General features: G+C 50.4%; 1 protein-coding gene across 1 annotated transcript in view; it reads left to right on the top strand.

Moving 5' to 3' along the window:
• The window catches only part of LOC123748564 (uncharacterized), a 194174-nt gene that overhangs the window by 128476 nt on the left and 39050 nt on the right, over window positions 1–26648 (top strand). Inside the window, exons 3-4 of the mRNA XM_069325022.1 lie at window positions 4991–5692; window positions 18127–18273. Of these exons, the coding sequence (XP_069181123.1) occupies window positions 4991–5692; window positions 18127–18273 (849 nt within the window). The remainder of the gene's footprint in view (window positions 1–4990; window positions 5693–18126; window positions 18274–26648) is intronic.

Here is a 26648-nt window from a genome sequence, read left to right as displayed (position 1 = left end):
AGGATTTGCGCCTAGTAAATCCTCCCTGGCCAGGATACGAACCCATGACAAAGCGCTCGCGGAACACCAGGCGAGTGTCTTACCACTACACGGAGACTGGGAGCTGAGCGCAAAAAGTGAATAAAAATATATTCGTGGCAACTCGTGCATCTTGAGCCAGGCACCCTACTGGCCCTGGGAGCATATGCCACAGGCGACCGGGGATTGATGACATCACGCGCGAACTGACGGACCCCATAGTAGCCAAAGTAAGTAGTGGTACTTCGGAGTACGAGCGTCCCTGTTTACGCATTTTGGATTACGAGCAGGATTTGCTCGGAAAATTTACATCGGAATACGAGGGTGTTAATACTCGTAAAGGCCAACCTAGCGCATGGTGGCACGGCGATCGCCGCTCAGTTTACCAGTGCCTCGTGCCCAGTGACTATCCCGCCTCAATTCTTCACAAGGATTTATGGTGTTTTGTCGAATATTTGGCCATTTGAGCATGAAAGTTATTATATATCTCGCAATGGGTCCCAAGAAAGCCAGTGGTAAGGTTCAACCTAAGAAAATAGTTGTGAGTAGAGGCAGTAGAGGATGTCCCTTCCTCATTAAGAAAATGTGTGAAGTATGGGAAGAACTGCTAAGTTTTGTTGAAAAAACTCAACCAGAAAAGCTGTAGCAGGCCGTTGCATTGACCTTTTAAATAATAATGTGATGTCTTACTACAGTCAAGTGTTAAAATTTAGGGATAAAGAAACAGATTCTTAGTAAGACAAGCAAGCAGTGAGCCACAAGCAGGTCCTAGTGGTATGCAGGCAAAGCGTGCCAGAGAGTGCACACACCACCAGAAGCTGAAACTGAACCTCGCCGAGACAAAACGTTTAAATGAGAGCAGGAATGAAGAAGAAATCAATTCTTTTTTTCTACAAAGTGATAGGGGTAGGCAGACCAGTAAAGTGGTACATAAAGGCAAACCAACAAAATCATTAGAGAGAGGGGGAGTGAAAAATAAGAACAGGGGGAACAAGTTCCTGAAGATTGCATACACCAACATAGATGGAGTAAGATCGAAGATACTGGAGTTAAGTGATGTAATACAGCTGCAGTCACCAGACATTGTTGCATTCACGGAGACAAAACTTGAAGATGTTATTTTAAATGAAGTCATATTCCCAAGGGGCTACTCAATTTGGAGACAGGACAGAAAAATTAGGAAAGGCGGTGGCGTTGCTGTGCTGGTGAAAGAACACCTAAAGGTGAACAAAATAATGACTGCCAATCCACAAGAAGTTGACATAATTGCACTAGAGATCTGCCATGAGGATGATAAACTAATGATCATAAATGCATACAGTCCACCGCTAAGCAGCACATGGTCAAAGGAGAAGCTAGATAGTAAAAGAGAAGGTCTTATAACAATAATGAGAGAGATCATAGCGAGAGCGGATAACGATAGTTCACGACTGTTGATAGTTGGCGACTTCAACTTGAAAGCCATAGACTGGGAAGCATATGAAGCTAAAACAGAAGATTTCTGGACCTGTAAATTTGTAGACCTCATCCTGGAAACATTCTTGTATCAACATGTTAAACAAGCTACGAGGATGAGGGAAGAGGACGTTCCCTCCATGCTAGATTTGATATTTACCAGGAAGGAGGAAGAAATATTTGACATTCAGTACCTTCCTCTCTTGGGTAAAAGTGACCATGTCTTTTTGGGAATAAAGTATGCAATGCGTTATAATCTGGAAGAAAATATGAAGGTTGATGCAATTGAAAAACCTGACTTTAGTAGAGGACATTATGGCAACCTTAAAAAATTTTTCACTGGGTATAATTGGACAGACTTGTTGCTAGGCAAGGAAGTGAATGAGATGTATGTCAAGTTTTGTGAAATATATGATAAAGGCACAAAAAAAAAAAAATATACGAAAACAGAGAAGCAGAACTAGGAAACAGGATTGGTTCAACAGTAAGTGCGAGAGGGCCAGAGACCAAAAGACACAAAAATGGAATCAATACAGGAAGAGGCCAAACCCCTAAACATACCAGCGATACAAAGATGCGAGAAACAACTATACGGCAGTGAGGAGAGAGGCAGAAAGAAATTTTTAAAAAGGGATTGCAGACAAATGTAAAACAGAACCAGGTCTATTCTATAAATTCATAAACAACAAATTGCAGGTGAAGGATGATATACAGAGGTTGAAAATGGGAAATAGATTCACGGAAAATGAAAAGGAAATGTGTGAAACATTAAACGAAAAGTTCCAAAGTGTGTTTGTACAAAATGAAATCTTCAGGGAACCTGATACAATAAGAATTCCAGAGAACAACATAGAGCACATAGAGGTGTCTAGAGACGAAGTGGAAAAAATGCTTAAGGAGCTAAATAAGAACAAAGCAGTTGGTCCAGATGGAGTTTCACCATGGGTTCTGAGAGAATGTGCACCTGAGCTCAGCATTCCTCTTCAACTGATTTTTCAGGCATCCCTGTTTACAGGAGTTGTAGCTGATGTGTGGAAAAAGGCTAACATAGTTCCAATCTACAAAAGTGGAAGCAGGGAAGACCCCCTTAATTATAGACCGGTATCATTGACAAGTGTTATAGTCAAAATATTGGAAAAAATAATTAAAACTAAATGGGTAGAACACCTGGAGAGAAATGATATAATATCAGACAGACAGTATGGTTTTCGATCTGGAAGATCCTGTGTATCGAATTTACTCAGTTTTTATGATTGAGCAACAGAGATATTACAGGAAAGAGATGGTTGGGTTGACTGCATCTATTTAGACCTAAAAAAGGCTTTCGACAGAGTTCCACATAAGAGGTTGTTTTGGAAACTGGAAAATATTGGAGGGGTGACAGGTAAGCTTCTAACATGGATGAAAAATTTTCTGACTGATAGAAAAATGAGGGCAGTGATCAGAGGCAATGTATCTGACTGGAGAAATGTCACAAGTGGAGTACCACAGGGTTCAGTTCTTGCACCAGTGATGTTTATTGTCTACATAAATGATCTACCAGTTGGTATACAGAATTATATGAACATGTTTGCTGATGATGCTAAGATAATAGGAAGGATAAGAAACTTAGATGATTGTCATGCCCTTCAAGATGACCTGGACAAAATAAGTTTATGGAGCACCACTTGGCAAATGGAATTTAATGTTAATAAATGCCATGTTATGGAATGTGGAATAGGAGAACATAGACCCCAAAAAACCTATATATTATGTGAGACATCTTTAAAGAATTCTGATAAAGAAAGAGATCTAGGGGTGGTTCTAGATAGAAAACTATCACCTGAGGACCACATAAAGAATATTGTGCGAGGAGCCTATGCCACGCTTTCTAACTTCAGAATTGCTTTTAAATACATGGATGGCGATATACTAAAGAAATTGTTCACGACTTTTGTTACGCCAAAGCTAGAATATGCAGCGATTGTGTGGTGCCCATATCTTAAAAAGCACATCAACAAATTGGAAAAGGTGCAAAGACCTGCTACTACGTGGCTCCCAGAACTGAAGGGCAAGAGCTACGAGGAGAGGTTAGAGGCATTAAATATGCCAAAACTGGAAGACAGAAGAAAAAGAGGTGATATGATCACTACATACAAAATAGTAACAGGAATTGATAAAATTGATAGGGAAGATTTCCTGAGACCTGGAACTTTAAGAACAAGAGGTCATAGATATAAACTAGCTAAACACAGATGCCGAAGAAATATAAGAAAATTCACTTTCGCAAACAGAGTGGTAGACGGTTGGAACAAGTTAGGTGAAAAGGTGGTGGAGGCCAAGACCGTCAGTAGTTTCAAAGCGTTATATGACAGAGTGCTGGGAAGACGGGACACCACGAGCGTAGCTCTCATCCTATAACTACACTTGGGTAATTACACTTAGGTAATTACACCAGAGAAGTCCTCACTGCCTAATATTATAATGGAAGGGGACTCCCCTTCCAAACAGTAACACCTCTCCTTCTCCCCCTCCTCACCATCTTCCATATACCAACAGTAGTCATCAGCAAGGATAAGTAATAACTTGAACATACTTTGTAGTGAAGATTTATATGAATTAGGTATAAAATTTAGTTTGAAGTGAGGTTTTTGGGTAGTCAGGAACCGGTTAATTCATTTCCCATTATTTCTTATGGGGAAATTAGCTTCGGTTTACGAGTTTTCAGATTACGAGCTGTCTCCAGGAACGGATTAAAATCTTAAACCGAGGTACCCCTGTACTATTTCGACTTTTTGTTAACATATTCATACTCAGGGAAAGGTTTTTGACACTTTCCAAAAAAAAAAAAAAAATCCAGAGAATTTATTTCCTATGCACGGGGTGTGGGGGGGGGGTGCCGTATTCGGAAGCCGAGCAGCCCAGTGGTTAAGATGTTTCTAAAATGAGACATGGCATTGTCATTCAACAGGTTTATAACACGGTTTGTCAGGGTGATAATTTTCATGAAAATGTTTGCCATTTTGCACACATTCCTTTTATTAGAGAACTAGATTTAGGAATACCAAACTCTGTGTCAAGAGCAGACACACGGGCACCACTTTCATATTCAGCTACGAGTTCTTTCTTCATCTGTATCATGATGAAGAATATAACTTTTTTTTTTTTTTGCTTGGCCCTTATCACTAACCCTAATAGGTGACATGGCGACTTATTTACACTAAGAATATCAAACATATCCAAAATATCCCAGAGAAAAGTGTAGTGGGTTGTGTAGTGAACAACAGCTATGGTGAAACTGAAGCATCAGGGACGCATGTTTACTTCTGAATGCCGTACAAACGGATGAATACCGAACATGAACACAGTGTCTGAATACTGTAACGTGTGAATTGGAAGCAATGCAAATATCGAGGTTTCTCTGTACAAGGAAATTATGTAAATATTATATAATTTGTATTGAAAAATACAGTACAGTACTGTAATATTACTTTTTGTTGCAACTACATCTAGCTTAACCAAATATTCTTTTCCACAGGATAACAAGCCAGAGGAATGTTCAGTGTGTTTTAACGATTATGACGACAATCAGCTATGGCCTCGCACACTGCCGTGCGGACACACATTCTGCTCCCAGTGTATTGACAATGCTATCAAGAATGGTCAGCTGAACTGCCCCAGCTGCCGGGCCCAGCACGCTGCCACAGCTGCTACTCAGTTCCCAATCAGTTATGGTATGGAGGCTCTTATCAGAAAACTAAAAGGTATCGAGGTTGCACCAGGGGTAACAGTACCAGCAAAACCCAATAAAACTCCTGCGAGAGGAATCATCAAGAAGTTACGCTCCCTGGTGCAGGAGCAGAAGAGCAGCATCAGCAGCCTCATTACTAGCTGTGAAGAGGTACTGTCCCAACTGGGGGAGTACCGGGGGCAGCTGGGGGACTGGAAGACTCAGCACCTGCAGCTCCGGGACAGACTCTATGCACTGGTAGAGCAGAACAAGTCAGCAATGAAGCTCTTGGAACTGGAGGATACCAGTGTGGTGGATATGACAACACAAGGAGAAGAAGGGAAAACTCAGCTGCAGGCCATGTTGGGGAGCCTTGACACAGTCAACACCCTACAGGAGGTTGACACAACCATAGACACAGCTGATGAGTGCAGCATGAAGGTAGAAGATTGGCTCAAGAAGTGCCAGGAACTCTTCCCAAATGCCAAGACTGTCCACACCTCAGTGAAGGTACGCTGCTGAAGGTCACATTGTTCTCACCCAACTGTGTGTAGTATTGCCTCTATATAAACACTTTTGACATGGAGACACATCAAAATGAGAGTTGACTTTATATATAGGAAACTTTCTGGGGAAACCCCTTCTGCTCCACGAAGCTATCCGGACTGATATGAATGTATTAGAGCCCTGACATCAGTCAAGCGAATGGAGTTCTAGGCCTAACGGGGACCACGAGCTAGAACCTGGCCTCCCAGGCCAGGTTGTAAAAAGGCACGATGAGCAATGGCCTATAGAAACCCCGTGTGGTTGGAAGCATTCTATGTCTGCCATCGACCGGGTAAGGCACCCAGAAAAGTAGGCGTCCCAAAACAAACCTCTATTCTGGTTAAAAGATTGCTACTGGAAGCCGAACTATTGGACAGAACACTCCAAATGAAAAATGAGCATGCCACAACCGTCACCATGCCGCCGTCTACGCAGCTCCCCAATCCCCGGGAGGGGGTAGGGGAGCCCCAGACCCCCGTGCCGGCTATCCACACACCAGTTCTGTGGCTGATGTGCTTCCTGGACGGTTGTGCGACTCTGGCTCTTGAATTTTCCAGTGCTGTGCCTTGTGATGTGGTCCTGTCCTGTGGTGTTGTGCGAGCCAGGAGTACTTTTACCAGTACTCAGTCTGCTTGTGCCTAGGGTTACCTTCCCTAGGTAGGTAGCCCTAGAGTACTGCCTGTAAGTACTGCCCATGGAGCTTGGGGCTACCTTCCACAAATCACCTTTGGGGTCTACCTCTGCTGTGGGCTTTTGCTGCTCGGTGATTACCCTCCATTGGAGTCAACTGGGGTGCTTCATGCACCCCTCTTTGCCTCTGGGAAGGAGGTAGTTTTCGTCACTGGTTGGGATGCAAGGTACTGTGCAGCTAGTTGTCACCTACTCATAGTGGCCGGCTCTGTTCCGCCTGGGCACGTTGTGCTCCTGCGAGATTTTTTGTTTTTTTATTGTTTTTGTTTTCCTGCCTGGTGGGGGTCTGCCCCATGGTTTTGGTCCTCGCCCCAATTATATCTTGGTAGTCCTCTACTAGGTACCTGTGAGTGTACATGTCCCGAGAGTTCAGCAATTTGCAGTTTGTTTTGGTAATTTTTGGCGCTGGTTAGCAGTACTTAGTCTAGGCTTCCCCTGGTGAGAATATGCAACAAAGGGCCCTGGAAAACCCCATGTGGCTCAGTGGTCTGATGGAGGTGTCCCTCGAGTCCCATCTTGCTTCGTACGTGTTTAAAGGTTGCTCTGTCTCCTTATCTCAGGGTGACACTCACTGTTTGTGCCTCCGTCATGCTGCCTGTTGGGTCGGTGACACCTTCAACCTGGAGTTCTGCGAGTTTTGTTCCTTGTTTGTGCTCCAGTACACCCAGTCCACTGATAATGATCTTCGGGTGCAGGCAGCTACGGCATTGCATGCACGTTTTAGGTTGCTGCAATGAGCTAGGTTGGATGCTCACCCGGAAGCCCTGAGACTGCCCCATGTTTGGTTATAGGGACCCAGATTTGGGGATGTTAGTCGTTTCGACTTTGGTTTTGTCAGTGCCCCCTTGTCCTTCCCCTGCTGTTGTTCATCTTGTTCCTCCCCCCTCCCCCTTGCTTCTGGCTCTGATGCGTCTGAGAGTTTCAGAGTCAGGGTAGGGTTTAGTTGGTGTTGAGACTCTGACAGTTTCAGGGGATGCCCCTTCCTGTGCGACGATGGAGGCATTTAAGCCTGTTCCTTCAGCTGGTGCTTCTGGGTTTGACCAGTGGGCCCTCTTTATTCCAGCTTTTCTGGCGGCTTCTGCCTTTTCTTTTGGGGCAGGGGGCTTGGAGGACGGCTCAGCCCCGGGGCCCGATGTGGAGGTTCCCGGGGGAGGGGATGACTTGGGAGGTTTGGGCCCATTACACCCCGCTTGGTTTTTGGTACTCTCGGAGCAGGGCTTGTTACAGGAGGTAGGGTTTTCTTATCTTCCCTCCCTGTACGAGTTTGATATGGCGTCGACCCTTCCCCGTATTCGGTTCTGTGTTTTCTTGTGTGCTTCAGTCCAGTCCTTCCGGAGGTTTTTGGCCTCTCGCATCCCACCTCATGAGGTGCAGGAGGCTCTTACGGTGGTTCAGGTTTACCTGGGGGACAACTATGTGCACTTCAATGCGTGCTTGTTCACCCCTGCCCTTCCTCGGGATGTCGGCATTGTGCAGCTTCACATGCAGGTTCCCACCCTTTTAGCTGCCCTGGTTGCAGAGGATTTTTGTGCCCGTGGCCTTTTGGTGTTGGTCTTGCGGTTCTTTTCCCTTCTCGAGCGGTCTTTGAATTGACTTGAAGAGGACATGGAGGCACTTGGGACTGATCCTGGGTCTAATGCGTTGGTTTTGACAGTGCGGGCATCGTCTGCCCTGTTGAAGCTGTTCGCGTTGCGGACATCCCGCATCCCTGCAGGATGCTGCAGGATGCGGTGTCTGTTTTTGTTTCTTATCTTGCATGTCGGCAGGCGATGATCTTTCAATCCGTGGAATCCGCTTGGGCTCTGGTTCTTAGGTTTCTTTGCCTGTTTGTCCTTTGCTGTTTGCAGAGTCTGTGGTGGTGCAGTATCTTCAGGTAGCTTTTTCCGGTTGCCGTCCCATGTCGAACTTGTTTGTTCTCCAGGGGGCCTGTGGGGAGGTCTTCCCAGAAGGGTTGTGCCAGGACTTGGGGTTCCTCTTGTCGTGGTAGGCCAGTGGTGCCAGTTTTGGGGATGACACAGCCTTCAGAACTGACGACGGCTGGTTAGCGCGGTGATCGCTCTGCTCATAATGGGCTTTTCATATCGTTTCTGATGGCCTGCGGTAGTGTTGGGTGGCCCCTCCTCCTTTAGGGGGTTCGGGGCTGGTGGGTGGGTCCCTCAGGTGAGTCCCGCATGTTTCCAGTTCTGAAACGGGACTGTGCAGACCTGCAGTTCATTCTGGACTTGCTCTGTCTGAGCCCTTGGGTCTCCTGCCCCTTCTTTCGGATGTCTACTCTGTCCCAGGTCTGTCTTTTCTTGGAGCCGGGCACTTGGATGGTGTCCCTTGACTCCGGGATGCATATTGGCATGTCCCAATTCATCTGGGGTTCAGGGACTGGCTTGGTTTTGTTGTGGAGCATCAGGCTTACCATTTTATAATAATAATAATAATAATAATCTTTATTTAGGTAAGGTACATACATAAAGAGATTTACAAAGTTTGTTGGCTTTATAGATAGAGCTAGTACATACAATGCCTAAAGCCACTATTACGCAAAGCGTTTCGGGCAGATTTTCAATGACAATTTTCATTGTCTTCCATTCGGCTCGAATCTGGCACCTTGCGTGTTCACACGCCTTACCCAGGTTATGGTGGCCCATCTGCTTCTCTTATGGGTTCGGGTTTTGGCCTACCTCGATGACTGGATGGTGTGGGCTCCCAGCCAGTCCGCACGTCTGCTCGCCAGGGATTTGGTTTTTTCCCAGCTCACCTGATTCGGGTTCCTGGTGAGCTGGAGAAGTCCCATCTGGTTCCCTCTCAGGTTCGGTCTTGGCTGGGTCTTGTGTGGGACTCTCGGAGTGCTTCCTCGTCTCTTCCTCCGGAGGCCCTTTGGCAGCAGTCCCGCCTTCGCCTGTTTCTGGGGGGATCCCGGGTCACGCGGTGGTTGCTCGAGGGTTTGTGTGGGAGTTTGAGCTTAGCAGTGATGGTCTACCCACCGGGTCGGGTTTGGTTTCGTTGGTTGTTCTGATTCCTTTGGGGGTCATCCCTTCGGCCTCTCTCGCGATCGCTGGGTTTGGCCTCTGGGGGCCTTGCATCAGTTGCTGAGTCGCCGACTTCCTCTTTGGGTTTTTCGGGGGTTCACTGCCTTGCTGCTTACCCAAGCCCTCGCTCAATGTGTTCATGGACGCATTGTCTCTAGTCTGGGGCTTTGTGACCAGTGCTCAGAGTACCGGCCAGGAGTGGTGAGGTCTTTCCTTCCTGACCCACAGCTTGGTGTGGGAGTTTGCGGTGATGTGGCTGTCACTTCGTAGGGTTCAGGTTGCTCGCGGATCGATGGTCAGGCTCCATTTGGACTGCTCCCCAGTGGTTCATTGCCGGGGTTCGATGCGGTCCTTGGCTCATTGGGGCTGGTCGCTTCGGGTGACTCGTCTGCTGAGTTCTCAGTGTTTGGCTCTCCTGGCAGTTCACGTTCGGGGGGGAGGGGGTCCAACGTCCTGGCAGACGGCCTGTCTTGGTTCATTCCACTGTCCACGGAATGGACAGTCGACGCTGACTCGTTCAATTGGCTCTGCCGGACATACGGGCTTCTGGAGGTGGACTTCTTCGCATCTGTATGGTTGGGGCGCCTCCCATTATATGTGGCACCCTTCCCCAACTGCAAGGCTGTCAGGGTTGACGCCTTCAGGCAGGACTGGTCAAGGTGGGGTTTCCTGTACCACTTCACCATGGTTCAGCTGTTACTCCAGGTCCTAACTCGCTTGGAGACTACCAAGGGAGAGTAGTCCTCTTAGCTCCTTGGTGGCCGGCCCAGCCTTGGTTTCAGGCGCCGCTTGCTCGATGTCTGAACCCCGCGGGTCTTCCCGTGGCTCTGCCTCTTTCAGTAGATCGGACCAGTCCGTTACGTAGCTGGTTCTATCTTCTCCTTGAGTCTTCATGTCCAGTCTTTTTGATGTGGGTCTATCTCCGTTTGTATGGTGATCAGGTGGCTTTGTTAATGGTGTCCCACTTGCATGCTTCATCTCTGTTTCAGTATGAAGTTTCCTGGCGGTCCTTCCATTATTTCTTATCCCTTCGTAGGTCTCTGTTACGGTTGTCCTCTCCTTCCTTTCGTTGTTGTTTTGGGACTGTCATCTTATGCAGATTACTGTATAAACCCGCTAATCTGGACTATATGGGTAGGACCCCATGCCAGATTAGCCGGTTTTCTGGATTAACATACTTTTTCACCGTATGAGTCCAAAAGTGACCATTTCCAAAAATGTTTGTACAGACAACCACTTGGTTTGAAAACTTAAGTTATCCAAAGGCAGGCATGGATAGAGCTGTCAAGTCAGTCAGTCAAGTCAGTCAGTCCAGTCCAGTCAGTGGAGGAGAGGTAGTGAGGGATGTGTAATTACCTAAGTGTAGTTACAGGATGAGAGCTACACTCGTGGTGTCCCGTCTTCCCAGCACTCTTTGTCATATAACGCTTTGAAATTACTGATGGTTTTGGCCTCCACCACCTTCTCACCTAACTTGTTCCAACCGTCTGCCACTCTGTTTACAAAAGTGAATTTTCTTATATATCTCCGGCAGCTTTGTTTCGTTAGTTTAAATCTATGACCTCTTGTTCTTGAAGTTCCAGGTCTCAGAATTCTTCCCTATCAATTTTATTGATTCTTGTTACTATAATGAACGTAGTGATCATATTGCCTCTTTTTCTTCTATCCTCTAGTTTTTGCATATTTAATGCCTCTAACCTCTCCTCATAGCTCTTCTCCTTCAGTTCTGGGAGCCACTTAGTGGCATGTCGTTTGCACCTTTTCCAGTTTGTTGATGTGCTTCTTATGATATGAGCACCATACAACCGCTGCATATTCAAGCTTTCGTCTAACAAAAGTCGTGAACAATTTCTTTAGTATATCTCCATCCATGTATTTAAAAGCAATTCTGAAGTTAGAAAGTGTAGCATAGGCTCCTCGCACAATGTTCTTAATGTAGTCCTCAGGTGACAGTTTTCTATCTAGAACCACCCTTAGATCCCTTTTTTTTTTAGAATTCTTTAAAGATTTCTCACATAATTTATAGGTTGTGTGGGGTCTATGTTCTCCAGTTCCACATTCCATAACATAGCATTTATTCACATTAAATTCCATTTGCCAAGTGTTGCTCCATGTACTTTTGTCCAGGTCTTCTTGAAGAGCATGACAATCATCTAGGTTTCTTATCTTCCCTATTATCTTAGCATCATCAGCAAACATGTTCATGTAATTCTGTATTCCCACAGGCAGATCGTTTATGTAGACAATGAACATTACCGGTGCGATAACTGAACCCTGTGGTACTCCACTCGTGACATTCCTCCAATCTGATACCTTGCCTCAGTTTACGGCCCTCATTTTTCTGTCAGGAAATTTTTCATCCATGTTAGAAGTTTACCTGTCACCCTCCAATATGTTCCAGTTTCCAGAACATCCTCTTATGGGGAACTCTGTTGAAAGCCTTTTTTAGGTCCAGATAGATGCAGTCAACCCAACCATCTCTTTCCTGTAATATCTCTGTGGCTCGATCATAAAAACCGAGTAAGTTCGTTACACAGGATCTTCCAGATCGAAAACCATACTGTCTGTCTGATATTATATCGTTTTTCTCCAGGTATTCTACCCATTTAGTTTTAATTATTTTTTTTCCAATATTTTGACTATTACACTTGTCAATGATACAGGTGTATAATTAAGGGGGTCTTCCCTGCTTCCACATTTGTAGATTGGAACTATGTTAGCCTTTTTCCACACATCAGCTGCAACTCCTGTAAACAGGGATGCCTGAAAAATCAGTTGAAGTGGAATGCTGAGCTCAGGTGCACGTTCTCTTAGAACCCATGGTGAAACTCCATCTGGACCAACTGCTTTGTTCCTACTTAGCTCCTTGAGCATTTTTTCCACTTTGTTTCTAGACACCTCTATGTGCTCTATGTTGTTCTCTGGAATTCTTATTGTATCTGGTTCCCTGAAGACTTCATTTTCTACAACACACTTTGGAATTTTTCATTTAATGTTTCACATATTTCCTTTTCATTTTCCGTGAATCTATTTCCCATTTTCAACCTCTGAATATTATCCTTTGCCTGCAATTTGTTGTTTATGAATTTATAGAATAGACCTGGTTCTGTTTTACATTTGTCTGCAATACCTTTTTCAAAACTTCTTTCTGCCTCTCTCCTCACTGCCGTGTAGTTGTTTCTCGCATCTTTGTATCGCTGGTATGTTTGGGGGTTTGGCCTCTTCCCTGTATTGATTTCATTTTTATGTCTTTTGGTCTCTGGCCTTCTTGCACTTTCTGTTGAACCAATCCTGTTTCCTAGTTCTGCATCTCTGTTTTGGTAAAAAAAATGTTGTGCCTTTATCATATATTTCACAAAACTTGACATACATCTCATTCACTTCCTTGCCTAGCAACAAGTCTGTCCAATTATACTCACTAAAAAATTTTCTAAGGTCACCATAATGTCCTCTCCTGAAGTCAGGTTTTTCAACTGCTTCAACTTCCTTATTTTCTTCCAGATTATAAAGCATTGCATATTTTATTCCCAAAAAGACATGGTCACTTTTACCCAAGAGAGGAAGGTTCTGAATGTCAAATATTTCTTCCTCCTTCCTGGTAAATATCAAATCTAGCATGGAGGGAACGTCCCCTTCCCTCATCCTCGTAGCTTGTTTAACATGTTGATACAAGAATGTTTCCAGGATGAGGTCTACAAATCTACAGGTCCAAAAATCTTCTGTTTTAGCTTCATATGTTTCCCAGTCTATGGATTTCAAGTTGATGTCGCTGACTATCAACAGTCGTGATCTATCGTTATTCGTTCTCGCTATAATCTCTCTCATTATTGTTATAAAACCTTCTCGTTTACTATCTAGCTCCTCCTTTGACCATGTGCTGCTTGGCGGTGGACTATATGCATTTATGATCATTAGTTTATCATCCTCATGGCAGATCTCTAGTGCTATTATGTCAACTTCTTGTGGATTGGCAGTCATTATTCGTTCACCTTTAGGTGTTCTTTTACCAGCACAGCAACGCCACCGCCTTTCCTAATTTTTCTGTCCCGTCTCCAAATTGAGTAACCCCTTGGGAATATGACCTCATTTAAAATAACATCTTCAAGTTTTGTCTCCGTGAGTGCAACAATGTCTGGTGTCTGCAGCTGTATTACATCACTTAACTCCAGTATCTTCAATCTCACTCCATCTTTGTTGGTGTATGCAATCTTCAGGAACTTGTTTTCCCACTCCTTATTCTTCACTCCACCTCTCTCTAATGCTTTTGTTGGTTTGCCTTTAAGTACCACTTTACTGGTCTGCCTATCCCTATCACTTTGTAGAAAAAAAATTGATTTCTTCTTCATTCCTGCTCTTATTTAAACGTTTTGCCTCGGCGAGGTTCAGTTTCAGCTTCTCTCTGTCTTCTTTTGAAAGATCTCGTCTTAACGACCACACTTTCCCATCCTCATCACTTTGTAATTTTCTAGCATTCCTTAGTACTTCTTCCATCTGTTTGGCACCATTTAGGGTGATCCTCAAAGGTCGATCTTTCCATTTTACATACCTGCCTATTCTCCTGTAGTCGCACACATTCTCTATGGTTGTAAGACCTTCCACAACGCCAACAATTTTATCTACTACTTTCGCTTCTTCTACAGCTCTTTCTGACCTAGATGTTATCTCCTTTTCTTTGCAACCAAACATTATCAGGGACTTACTCCGATCAACTGTGTTTTGCACCAACTTCGGGTTAGATCTATCTCAAGATAGATGCCAATTTCTTTCTAACTACCAGCTTAATGTTTGTTTTATCTTGATTACTGTAGTGTTTGGCTTCCTTTACTGCTTCTTCAATTTTTTCCTTCTCCTTGGCCACTTGTGCATAGGTGAGTTGCATATCTTTCTTGCACTGTTCTATTCCCTGTGTAACTTCCTCCATCTGTGCTGACAAAAGTTGTTTCTCCTGTTGAATTTCCTTACCTAACCTATTGTAGTCATTTATGTTTAAATTTACTTTAACTTCTTCCAAAATTATTTTTAAGAGTTTATTTTCTTCTTCCATGGCTTTGGCTTTGCAATTTGTTTCCAATTGATTTTTATCCGTGCACAAGTCTTTCACTAAACCCTCAAGACATAAAACTTTGCTATTTAAATGGTCATTACTTTCTTTCTTTCTTTCAATTTACTAATTATTTCTACATGAATGTTCACTATAGTATCTAATTTTACCAACTTGTTGTATAGACTGGTTATATCAATGCTTTCTTCATTGAATCCAGCAAAATCAAGCTCTGTTTTGTATTTCCTCTTGCCGGCGGCCATCTTGAATGTTCTTCTCTGCACTGGAAACACTAGGGCAACTTTTTCTCATCTAATTTTTCACTTCCCTTGGCACATTCCTGTTATCTCACCTATTTTTCAAAAGCACTATACCTTTATGTTCTCTGGGACACCACTCACTATCATCATCCTGTACTACAATACTTAGGATTGTTGAAATATGCTGGAACCGATGCAAGTGTTGACCCTGGGGGTGTCACCTTTTTGAAAAGGTGTGTTATGAAGTCAGCGTGTTAATTCGCTGACAAAGCATCGAACAAAGTCTCCCACCCATATTAAAATTTATGTCTTAGCTGTATGCTATTAAATGTTGATTTTTGTGTTTAGTGTACAGTCTTATGATAAATTAATAATCATTAACATGTTTTATTGCTTCCTGTTTATTAATTAAACAAATACATTTTTACTTATGAATTATGGACAGTTGAACTATGTGACCAGTATAGCAGAGTGTGTGTATGGAGTGTGGGGGGTGGGGGAGGTGTGTGGGGGTGGGGGAGGTGTGTCGGTGGTGGGGGACGGCTGGCTCACTCCAATAACCCTAACACACTCGACCCAGTTAGCCAGATTTGTTTCTTAAATTCTGGATGTACATGCTCATATATATTTTTGGATACAGAGTTTGTCTAGTAATATTATTAGGATAATAAAAAGTTATAAAAGTACTTGTTTTATGAATGGTTTATTATATTTAATGGAAATTCTCCAGGCTATTTCTGGCTGGCAATCTACTGCCACCTACAGAAGGATCTCTTGGGGAGGGAGGCAGTGAATGTGAGTGGGACAGAGGAAGTGAGCAGCAGTGAGGGTGACTCCCTCCCTCCCTTCATGACTCCCTCCCTTCCTGGTGGTGGTGTACGAGTGTTAGGTCGTTGATCTGGCCAAATATTCGCTAGTCCGGCTTCCATGGACATTTTTGCCAGATAGGGAGATAACTTTATCTGGCCATGATTTTTGCCGGATTAGAGCATTTTCCGGATTGGCGGATTCCGGATTAGTGGGTTTCTACAGTACTGTCGCCTCATATCATGCGGCACTGGCAGAGCTACTGCAGCTTGCGTTCGGCATTGATGTTTCTTCTACACTGTTCCGCAAGCTGTCTTGTGTGTTGTTTCACTTCCAAGCCTGCTCATGTGCCGCCTGAACCGTCCTGGTCGTTGGACCGGGTGCTCTCTTTTCTGTCTCCTCGGTTTGTGGTGGCCCCTTCGGTTCAGGACTGTTTCTCCAAGGCTCTTTTCTTATTGGCATTGGCCTCTTGAGGTTGGGTTGGGGAGCTTCATACTCTCCTCCTGCACAGGGGTTTTCTGCTCTCTTGGTCCCGGTGGTAGGTTTTTTCGGTTGCAGCCGTCACCTTCTTTTCTGGCAAAGAATGAGACTGCTGCTTTCCAGATTGGTTCTTGGGTTGTTGATGCTTAGTTTGTTCAGCCAGGGGTACATCATGTGTTGTGTCCGGTTGCGGCTTTCCGCTATTACATGCGTGCCACGGCCTGGATGGCCGGGAACGAGCTTTGGGTTGGTTTCCCAACTTCCCTATTGCAGGGTTCTGGTCTCCCAGATTGTCCACTGGATTATTTGGTCCAGCCAGCCTGCGGTGTATCCTTGTGAACACAACGTTCGTAAGTTTGCTGCGTGGGCTGCCGTCTTTGGTAACATGTCTTGGCCTGACATTCGGTCATGCCCTAGTCGGGCATGTGTTGCATTGGGTCGGCATTTGCAGCCAGTTGTCTCGACTTTGAGTTAAGGAGCAAGTGGCGAACGCCTCCAGGGTAAGTCCCTCCTGTTTTTGTCTTTGGGTACATAGCTCCGGGGAGCCAAAGGGGCTCCCCCAGAAAACCAGCATTTAATGTAATTAAATGCCAGAGGCTCCCTCGGCAACCTCCCTCCCTCCATCTGGTTGACAGTTTTTTGCGTGTTTTGACATCCAGTCTCAGAACTGGGGTATGGATAATCAGCGCGGGGGTCTGGGGCTCCCCCTTCCCCCTCCCAGGGAGGGGAGAGCTGCGCAGAAAATAAAAGGGTGACTGTTGTGACGTCATGCTCGATTTTCAGTTGGGGAGTTCTGTCCAATAGTCTGGCTTTTAGTAGCAATATTTTAACCAGAATGGGCGTTTGTTTTTGGGCATTTACCTTTCTGGGTGCCTGACCCCTGTCGATGGCAGACATAAAAGGCGTCCAATAATATGGGGGTTTCTATAGGTCATTGCTCCTTGTGCCTATCTGAGTGGGCCAGGTTCTGGCTCGTGGTCCCTGGTAGGGCTAAGAACTCCATTCACATGACTGGTGCCAAAGTCTAATATATCCATATCAGCCTGAATAGGTCCGGGGAGCCTCCGGGACTCCCCCAGAAAATGGCGTTTCATTACTTTCAATGCTGTATTTTTTGCTCTAACACCTGAAACATTGTTAATAATAAAGTCAACTGTCATCTTGGTGTTTCTCTACACTGTTGTCAGCACTTAGTGTTCACTACACCCATGTCAACTGTCATCTTGGCATTTCTCTACACTGTGGTCAATACAGTACTCAGTGTTCACAACACCCATGTCAACTGTCATCTTGGCATTTCTCTACACTGTGGTCAGTACTCAGTGTTCACTACACCCATGTCAACTGTCATCTTGGCATTTCTCTACACTGTGGTCAATACAGTACTCAGTGTTCACTACACCCATGTCAACTGTCATCTTGGCATTTCTCTACACTGTGGTCAGCACTCAGTGTTCACTACAACCATGTCAATTGTCATCTTGGTGTTTCTCTACACTGTGGTCAATACAGTACTCAGTGTTCACTACACCCATGTCAACTGTCATCTTGGCATTTCTCTACACTGTGGTCAGCACTCAGTGTTCACTACAACCATGTCAATTGTCATCTTGGTGTTTCTCTACACTGTGGTCAGTGTAGAGAAACAACATTTCTTATATTGTCAATATATTTTATATTGTCATATATTTTATTGCCTGTCTCTACTTCCTCATCACAATCGACTTGAGAATGGTCCAGGACGGACCAAAACGTCGTCGTCCCTTCACCTTCTAGTGTGTGGTCTCGTCAACATACTTTAGCCACGTTATTGTGACTCATCACCTGCTTATTTTGTCAAATTACTTTACTCAGTCTGATGCTTCATTATAGTCAATTACTTTACTCAGAGCCTGATACTTCATGATAGTCCAGTTACTTTACTCAGAGCCTGATGCTTCATGATAGTCCAGTTACTTTACTCAGAGCCTGATGCTTCATTATAGTCCAGTTACTTTACTCAGAGCCTGATGCTTCATGATAGTCCAGTTACTTTACTCAGAGCCTGATGCTTCATTATAGTCCAGGTTCTACCATTAATGTTTGTGTTGGTAATGACAGGTGCAGGAGACCATCAGGGAGGCCCTGGAGATGATGACCACAGAGATAGGTGCCACAGCTGACCCCGTACACCTGGGAGACTCAGCCTCCAGCATCATGAATAAAGTTCAGGAAATCACTGGAGAGATCCCCCGGAAGCAATTAACAGTAAGTTTTTTCTCATATCACAAGATATTGAGTTGCGTTTTGAAAAGAGGAAGCTGTTCCTAGGTTTATCGAGGTTCCCCAAGGTCAACTACTGACTTAATATATAATACACAATAGTTGCCTTACTCCTGGATAAACATTACTGGTAGGTGAACAGAGAAATCTGGTGAAAGGAAACATGGGAACCATTTCTGTCCTGAGCAATGATTCAACCTGTGATCCTCTATTGAACCCTGGATCCTGGCCCCCTCAGAGAGGCGCAGACACTCCACCAACCTACTGGGAAAGCATCCAAGAAAACAGCGAACCAAAAGAGATCACTGCTGGGTACGGAGAGACTGAAGCCTTGAAACTGCCAACAAACTCCCAAACAATGCCAGCACCAACCCCCCTGCCAGTAGAGGGGGGCTGGAGCTACAGGTCCAGCACCAACCCCCCTGCCAGTAGAGGGGGGCTGGAGCTACAGGTCCAGCACCAACCCCCTGCCAGTAGAGGGGGGCTGGAGCTACAGGTCTAGCACCAACCCCCTGCCAGTAGAGGGGGGCTGGAGCTACAGGTCCAGCACCAACCCCCCTGCCAGTAGAGGGGGGCTGGAGCTACAGGTCCAGCACCAACCCCCCTGCCAGTAGAGGGGGGCTGGAGCTACAGGTCCAGCACCAACCCCCTGCCAGTAGAGGGGGGCTGGAGCTACAGGTCTAGCACCAACCCCCTGCCAGTAGAGGGGTGGCTGGAGCTACAGGTCTAGCACCAACCCCCTGCCAGTAGAGGGGGGCTGGAGCTACAGGTCCAGCACCAACCCCCTGCCAGTAGAGGGGGGCGGGAGCTACAGGTCCAGCACCAACCCCCTGCCAGTAGAGGGGGGCTGGAGCTACAGGTCCAGCACCAACCCCCCTGCCAGTAGAGGGGGGCTGGAGCTACAGGTCCAGCACCAACCCCCTGCCAGTAGAGGGGGGCTGGAGCTACAGGTCCAGCACCAACCCCCTGCCAGTAGAAGGGGGGCTGGAGCTACAGGTCCAGCACCAACCCCCTGCCAGTAGAGGGGGGCTGGAGCTACAGGTCCAGCACCAACCCCCTGCCAGTAGAGGGGGGCTGGAGCTACAGGTCCAGCACCAACCCCCTGCCAGTAGAGGGGGGCTGGAGCTACAGGTGCAGCACCAACCCCCTGCCAGTAGAGGGGGGCTGGAGCTACAGGTCCAGCACCAACCCCCTGCCAGTAGAGGGGGGCTGGAGCTACAGGTCCAGCACCAACCCCCTGCCAGTAGAAGGGGGGCTGGAGCTACAGGTCCAGCACCAACCCCCTGCCAGTAGAGGGGGGCTGGAGCTACAGGTCCAGCACCAACCCCCTGCCAGTAGAGGGGGGCTGGATCTACAGGTCCAGCACCAACCCCCCTGCCAGTAGAGGGGGGCTGGAGCTACAGGTCCAGCACCAACCCCCTGCCAGTAGAGGGGGGCTGGAGCTACAGGTCCAGCACCAACCCCCTGCCAGTAGAAGGGGGGCTGGAGCTACAGGTCCAGCACCAACCCCCTGCCAGTAGAGGGGGGCTGGAGCTACAGGTCCAGCACCAACCCCCTGCCAGTAGAGGGGGGCTGGAGCTACAGGTCCAGCACCAACCCCCTGCCAGTAGAGGGGGGCTGGAGCTACAGGTCCAGCACCAACCCCCTGCCAGTAGAGGGGGGCTGGAGCTACAGGTCCAGCACCAACCCCCTGCCAGTAGAGGGGGGCTGGAGCTACAGGTCCAGCACCAACCCCCTGCCAGTAGAGGGGGGCTGGAGCTACAGGTCCAGCACCAACCCCCTGCCAGTAGAGGGGGGCTGGAGCTACAGGTCCAGCACCAACCCCCTGCCAGTAGAGGGGGGCTGGAGCTACAGGTCCAGCACCAACCCCCTGCCAGTAGAGGGGGGCTGGAGCTACAGGTCCAGCACCAACCCCCTGCCCGTAGAGGGGGGCTGGAGATACAGGTCCAGCACCAACCCCCTGCCAGTAGAAGGGGGGCTAGAGCTACAGGTCCAGCACCAACCCCCTGCCAGTAGAGGGGGGCTGGAGCTACAGGTCCAGCACCAACCCCCTGCCAGTAGAGAAGCTGGAGCTACAGGTCCAACACCAACCCCCTGCCAGTAGAGGGGGGCTGGAGCTACAGGTCCAGCACCAACCCCCTGCCAGTAGAGGGGGGCTGGAGCTACAGGTCCAGCACCAACCCCCTGCCAGTAGAGGGGGGCTGGAGCTACAGGTCCAGCACCAACCCCCTGCCAGTAGAGGGGGGCTGGAGCTACAGGTCCAGCACCAACCCCCTGCCAGTAGAGGGGGGCTGGAGCTACAGGTCCAGCACCAACCCCCTGCCAGTAGAGGGGGGCTGGAGCTACAGGTCCAGCACCAACCCCCTGCCCGTAGAGGGGGGCTGGAGATACAGGTCCAGCACCAACCCCCTGCCAGTAGAAGGGGGGCTAGAGCTACAGGTCCAGCACCAACCCCCTGCCAGTAGAGGGGGGCTGGAGCTACAGGTCCAGCACCAACCCCCTGCCAGTAGAGAAGCTGGAGCTACAGGTCCAACACCAACCCCCTGCCAGTAGAGGGGGGCTGGAGCTACAGGTCCAGCACCAACCCCCTGCCAGTAGAGAAGCTGGAGCTACAGGTCCAGCACCAACCCCCTGCCAGTAGAGAAGCTGGAGCTACAGGTCCAGCACCAACCCCCTGCCAGTAGAGGGGGGCTGGAGCTACAGGTCCAGCACCAACCCCCTGCCAGTAGAAGGGGGGGGGCTGGAGCTACAGGTCCAGCACCAACCCCCTGCCAGTAGAGGGGGGCTAGAGCTACAGGTCCAGCACCAACCCCCTGCCAGTAGAGGGGTGCTGGAGCTACAGGTCCAGCACCAACCCCCTGCCAGTAGAGAAGCTGGAGCTACAGGTCCAACACCAACCCCCTGCCAGTAGAGGGGTGGCTGGAGCTACATGTCCAGCACCAACCGGAGCTACAGTTCCAGCACCAACCCCCTGCCAGTAGAGGGGGGGGGGGGGCTGGAGCTACAGGTCCAGCACCAACCCCGTGCCAGTAGAGGAGGGCTGAAGCTACAGGTCTAGCACCAACCCCCGGCCAGTAGAAGGGAGGCTGGAGCTACAGGTCCAGCACCAACCCCCTGCCTGTAGAGGGAGGCTGGAGCTACAGGTCCATCACCAAACCCCCCCTGACAGTATAGGGGGGCTGGAGCTACAGGTCCAGCACCAACCCCCCCTGCCAGTAGAGGAGGGCTGGAGCTACAGGTCCAGCACCAACCCCCTGCCAGTAGAGGGGGAGCTGGAGCGACAGGTCCAGCACCAACCCCCTGCCTGTAGAGGGGGGCTGGAGCTACAGGTCCATCACCAACCCCCCCTGCCAGTAGAGGGGGGGCTGGAGCTACAGGTCCAGCACCAACCCCCCCCCCTGCCAGTAGAGGGGGGCTGGAGCTACAGGTCCAGCACCAACCCCCTGCCAGTAGAGGGGGAGCTGGAGTGACAGGTCCAGCACCAACCCCCTGCCAGTAGAGGGGGAGCTGGAGCTACAGGTCCATCACCAACCCCCCTGCCAGTAGAGAGGGGCTGGAGCTACAGGTCCAGCACCGCCCCCCCCCTTGCCAGTAGAGGAGGGCTGGAGCTACAGGTCCAACACCAACCCCTTGCCAGTAGAGGGGGAGCTGGAGCGACAAGTCCAGCACCAACTCCCTGCCTGTAGAAGGGGACTGGAGCTACAGGTCCAGCACAAACCCCCTGCCAGTAGAGGGGGGCTGGAGCTACAGGTCCAGCACCAACCCCCTGCCAGTAGAGGGGGGCTGGAGCTACAGGTCCAACACCAACCCCTTGTCAGTAGAGGGGGAGCTGGAGCGACAAGTCCAGCACCAACTCCCTGCCTGTAGAAGGGGGCTGGAGCTAAAGGTCCATCACCAACCCCCCTGCCAGTAGAGGGGGGCTGGAGCTACAGGTCGATCACCAACCCCCCCCCCCCCCTGACAGTAGAGGGGGGCTTGAGCTACAGGTCCAGCACCAACCCCCTGCCAGTAGAGGGGGGCTGGAGCAACTGGTCCTGCACCAACCCCCCCCCCCCCCCTGACAGTAGAGGGGGGCTTGAGCTACAGGTCCAGCACCAACCCCCACCCCCGCTGCCAGTAGAGGGCGGCTGGAGCTACAGGTCCAGCACCAACCCCCCCCCCCCCCTGCCAGTAGAGGGGGGCTGAAGCTACAGGTCCAGCACAAACCCCCTGCCAGTAAAGGGGGGCTGGAGCTTCAGGTCCAGCACCAACCCCCTGCCAGTAGAGGAGGGCTGGAGCTACAGGTCCAGGACTAACCTCCCTGCCAGTAGAGGGGCTGGAGCTACATGTCCAGCACCAACCCCCTGCCAGTAGAGGTGAGGCTGGAGCTACAGATCCAGCACCAACCCCCTGCCAGTAAAGGGGAGGCTAGAGCTACAGATCCAGCACCAACCCCCTGCCAGTAGACGGGAGCTGTAGCTACAGGTCTAGCACCAACCCCCTGCCAGTAGAGGGGGGGGCTGGAGTTACAGGTCCGGCACCAACCTCCTGCCAGTAGAGGGGGGCTGGAGCTACAGGTCCAGCACCAACCCCCTGCCAGTAGAGGAGGGCTGGAGCTACAGGTCCAGCAGCAACCACCCTGCCAGTAGAGGGGTGGCTGGAGCTACAGGTCCAGCACCAACCCCCCCCCCCCCTGCCAGTAGAGAAGGGCTGGAACTACAGGTCCAGCACCAACCCCCTGCCAATATAGGAGGGACTGGAACTACAGGTCCAGGACTAACCCCCTGCCAGTAGAGGGGCTGGAGCTACAGGTCCAGCACCAAACCCCCTGCCAGTAGAGGGGGGCTGGAGCTACAGGTCAAGCACCAACTCCCTGCCAGTAGAGGAGGGCTGGAGCTACAGGTCCAACACCAACCCCTTGCCAGTAAAGGGTGTCTGGAGCTACAGGTCCAGCACCAACCCCCCCTGCCAGTAGAGGGGGGCTGGAGCTACTGGTCCAGCACCAACCCCCTGCCAGTAGAGGGGGGGCTGGAGCTACAGGTCCAGGACTAACCCCCAGCCAGTAAAGGGTAGCTGGAGCTACTGGTCCAGCACCAACCTCCTGCCGATAGAGGGGGGCTGGAGCTACAGGTCCAACACCAACCCCCTGCCAGTAAAGGGTGTCTGGAGCTACAGGTCCAGCACCAACCCCCCCTGCCAGTAGAGGGGCTGTAGCTACAGTTCCAGCACCAACTCCCTGCCAGTAGAGGAGGGCTGGAGCTACAGGTCCAGGACTAACCCCCAGCCAGTAAAGGGTAGCTGAAGCTACTGGTCCAGCACCAGCCTCCTGCCGATAGATGGGGGCTGAAGCTACAGGTCCATCACCAACCCCCTGCCAGTAGGGGGGGGCTGCAGCTACAGGTCCAGCACCAACCCCCTGCCAGTACAGGGTGGCTGGAGCTACTAGTTCATTACCAACTCCCTGCCAGTAGAGGGGGGCTGGAGCTACAGGTCCAACACCAACCCCCTGCCAGTAAAGGGTAGCTGGAGCTACTGGTCCAGCACCAACCTCCTGCCGATAGAGGGGGGCTGAAGCTACAGGTCCATCACCAACCCCCTGCCAGTAGGGGGGGGGCTGCAGCTACAGGTCCAGCACCAACCCCCTGCCAGTACAGGGGGGCTGGAGCTACTAGTTCATTACCAACTCCCTGCTAGTAGAGGGGGACTGGAGCTACAGGTCGAACACCAACCCCCTGCCAGTAGAGGGGGGCTGGAGCTACAGGTCCAACACCAACCCCCTGCCAGTAGAGGGGAGCTGGAGCTACTGGTCCTGCACCAACCCCCTGCCAGTAGAGGGAGGCTGGAGCTACAGGTCCAGCACCAACACCCTGCCAGTAGAGGAGGGCTGGAGCTACAGGTCCAGCAGCAACCACCCTGCCAGTAGAGGGGTGGCTGGAGCTACAGGTCCAGCACCAACCCCCCCCCCCTGCCAGTAGAGAAGGGCTGGAACTACAGGTCCAGCACCAACCCCTTGCCAGTACAGGGGCTGGAGCTACAGGTTCAGCACCAACCCCCTGCCAGTAAAGGGGTGGGGGGCGGGAGCTACAGGTCCAGCACCAACCCTCTGCCAGTAGAGGGGGGGGGGCTGGAGCTACAGGTCCAGCACCAAACCCCCTGCCAGTAGAGGGGGGCTGCAGCTACAGGTCCAGCACCAACCCCCCCTTGCCAATAGAGGGGGGCTGGAGCTACAGGTCCAGCACCAAACCCCCTGCCAGTAGAGGGGGACTGGAGCTACAGGTCTAGCACCAACCCCCTGCCAGTAGAAGGGGGCTGGAGCTACAGGTCCAGCACCATTCCCCTGCCAGTAGAGGGGGGTTGGAGCTATTGGTCCAGCACCAACCCCCTGCCAGTAGAGGAGGGGAACTGGAGCTACAGGTCCAGCACCAACCCCCTGCCAGTAGAGGGGGGGAACTGGAGCTACAGGTCCAGCATCAACCCCCTGCCAATAAAGGGGGGGGGGCTGGAGCTATAGGATCAGCACCAACCCCCTGCCAGCAGAGGGGGTTACCTTACCTTGAGGTGCTTCCGGGGCTTATTGTCCCCGCGGCCCGGTCGTCGACTAGGCCTCCTGGTTGCTGGACTGATCAACCAGGCTGTTAGACGCAGCTGCTCGCAGCCTGACGTATAAGTCACAGCCTGGTTGATCAGGTATCCTTTGGAGGTGCTTATCCACTTCTCTCTTGAACACTAGGGGGCTGGAGCTTCAGGTCCAGCACGAACCCCCTGCCAGTAGAGGGGGGGCTGGAGCTACAGGTCCAGCACCAACCCCCTGCCAGTAGAGGGGGGGGGGGGGTTGGAGCTACTGGTCCAGCACCAACCCCCTGCCAGTAGAGGGGGGGCTGGAGCTACAGGTCCAGCACCAACCCCCTGCCAGTAGAGGGGAGCTGGGGCTACAAATCCAGCACCAACCCCCTGCCAGTGGAGGGGGGGGTTGGAGCTACTGGTCCAGCACCAACCCCCTGCCAATAGAGGGGGGCTGAAGCTACAGGTCTATCACCAACCCCCTGCCAGTAGAAGGGGGTCTGGAGCTACATTTCCAGCACCAACCCCCCCCTGCCAGTAGAGGGGGGCTGGAGCTACAGGTCCAGCACCAACCCCCTGCCAGTAGAGGGGGGCTGGAGCTACTAGTTCATTACCAACTCCCTGCCAGTAGAGGGGGGCTGGAGCTACTGGTCCAGCACCAACCCCCTGCCAGTAGAGGGGGGCCGGAGCTACAGGTCCAGCACCAACCCCCTGCCAGTAAAGGGGGGCTGGAGCTACTGGTCCTGCACCAACCCCCTGCCAGTAGAGGGGGGCTGGAGCTACAGGTCCAGCACCAACCCCCTGCCAGTAAAGGTACCTGGAGCTACAGGTCCAACACCAACCCCCTGCCAGTAGAGGGGGGCTGGAGCTACTGGTCCAGCACCAACCCCCTGCCAGTAGAGAGGGGCTGGAGCTACAGGTTCAGCACCAACCCCCTGCCAGTAAAGGGGGGCTGGAGCTACTGGTCCTGCACCAACCCCCTGCCAGTAGAGGGGGGCTGGAGCTACAGGTCCAACACCAACCCCCTGCCAGTAAAGGGGGGGCTGGAGCTACTGGTCCTGCACCAACCCCCTGCCAGTAGAGGGGGGCTGGAGCTACAGGTCCAGCACCAACCCCCTGCCAATATAGGAGGGACTGGAACTACAGGTCCAGGACTAACCCCCTGCCAGTAGAGGGGCTGGAGCTACAGGTCCAGCACCAAACCCCCTGCCAGTAGAGGGGGGCTGGAGCTACAGGTCAAGCACCAACTCCCTGCCAGTAGAGGAGGGCTGGAGCTACAGGTCCAACACCAACCCCCTGCCAGTAAAGGGTGTCTGGAGCTACAGGTCCAGCACCAACCCCCCCTGCCAGTAGAGGGGGGCTGGAGCTACTGGTCCAGCACCAACCCCCTGCCAGTAGAGGGGGGGCTGGAGCTACAGGTCCAGGACTAACCCCCAGCCAGTAAAGGGTAGCTGGAGCTACTGGTCCAGCACCAACCTCCTGCCGATAGTGGGGGGCTGGAGCTACAGGTCCAACACCAACCCCCTGCCAGTAAAGGGTGTCTGGAGCTACAGGTCCAGCACCAACCCCCCCTGCCAGTAGAGGGGCTGTAGCTATAGTTCCAGCACCAAATTCCGTGCCAGTAGAGGAGGGCTCGAGCTACAGGTCTAGGACTAACCCCCAGCCAGTAAAGGGTAGCTGAAGCTACTGGTCCAGCACCAACCTCCTGCCGATAGAGGGGGGCTGAAGCTACAGGTCCATCACCAACCCCCTGCCAGTAGGGGGGGGCTGCAGCTACAGGTCCAGCACCAACCCCCTTCCAGTACAGGGTGGCTGGAGCT

This window comes from Procambarus clarkii, chromosome 15, assembly GCF_040958095.1.
Source record: "Procambarus clarkii isolate CNS0578487 chromosome 15, FALCON_Pclarkii_2.0, whole genome shotgun sequence".
Lineage (NCBI taxonomy): Eukaryota > Metazoa > Arthropoda > Malacostraca > Decapoda > Cambaridae > Procambarus > Procambarus clarkii.
The sequence above is the reverse complement of the archived record's forward strand: the minus strand, read 5'-3'. Positions and strand labels throughout refer to the sequence as shown.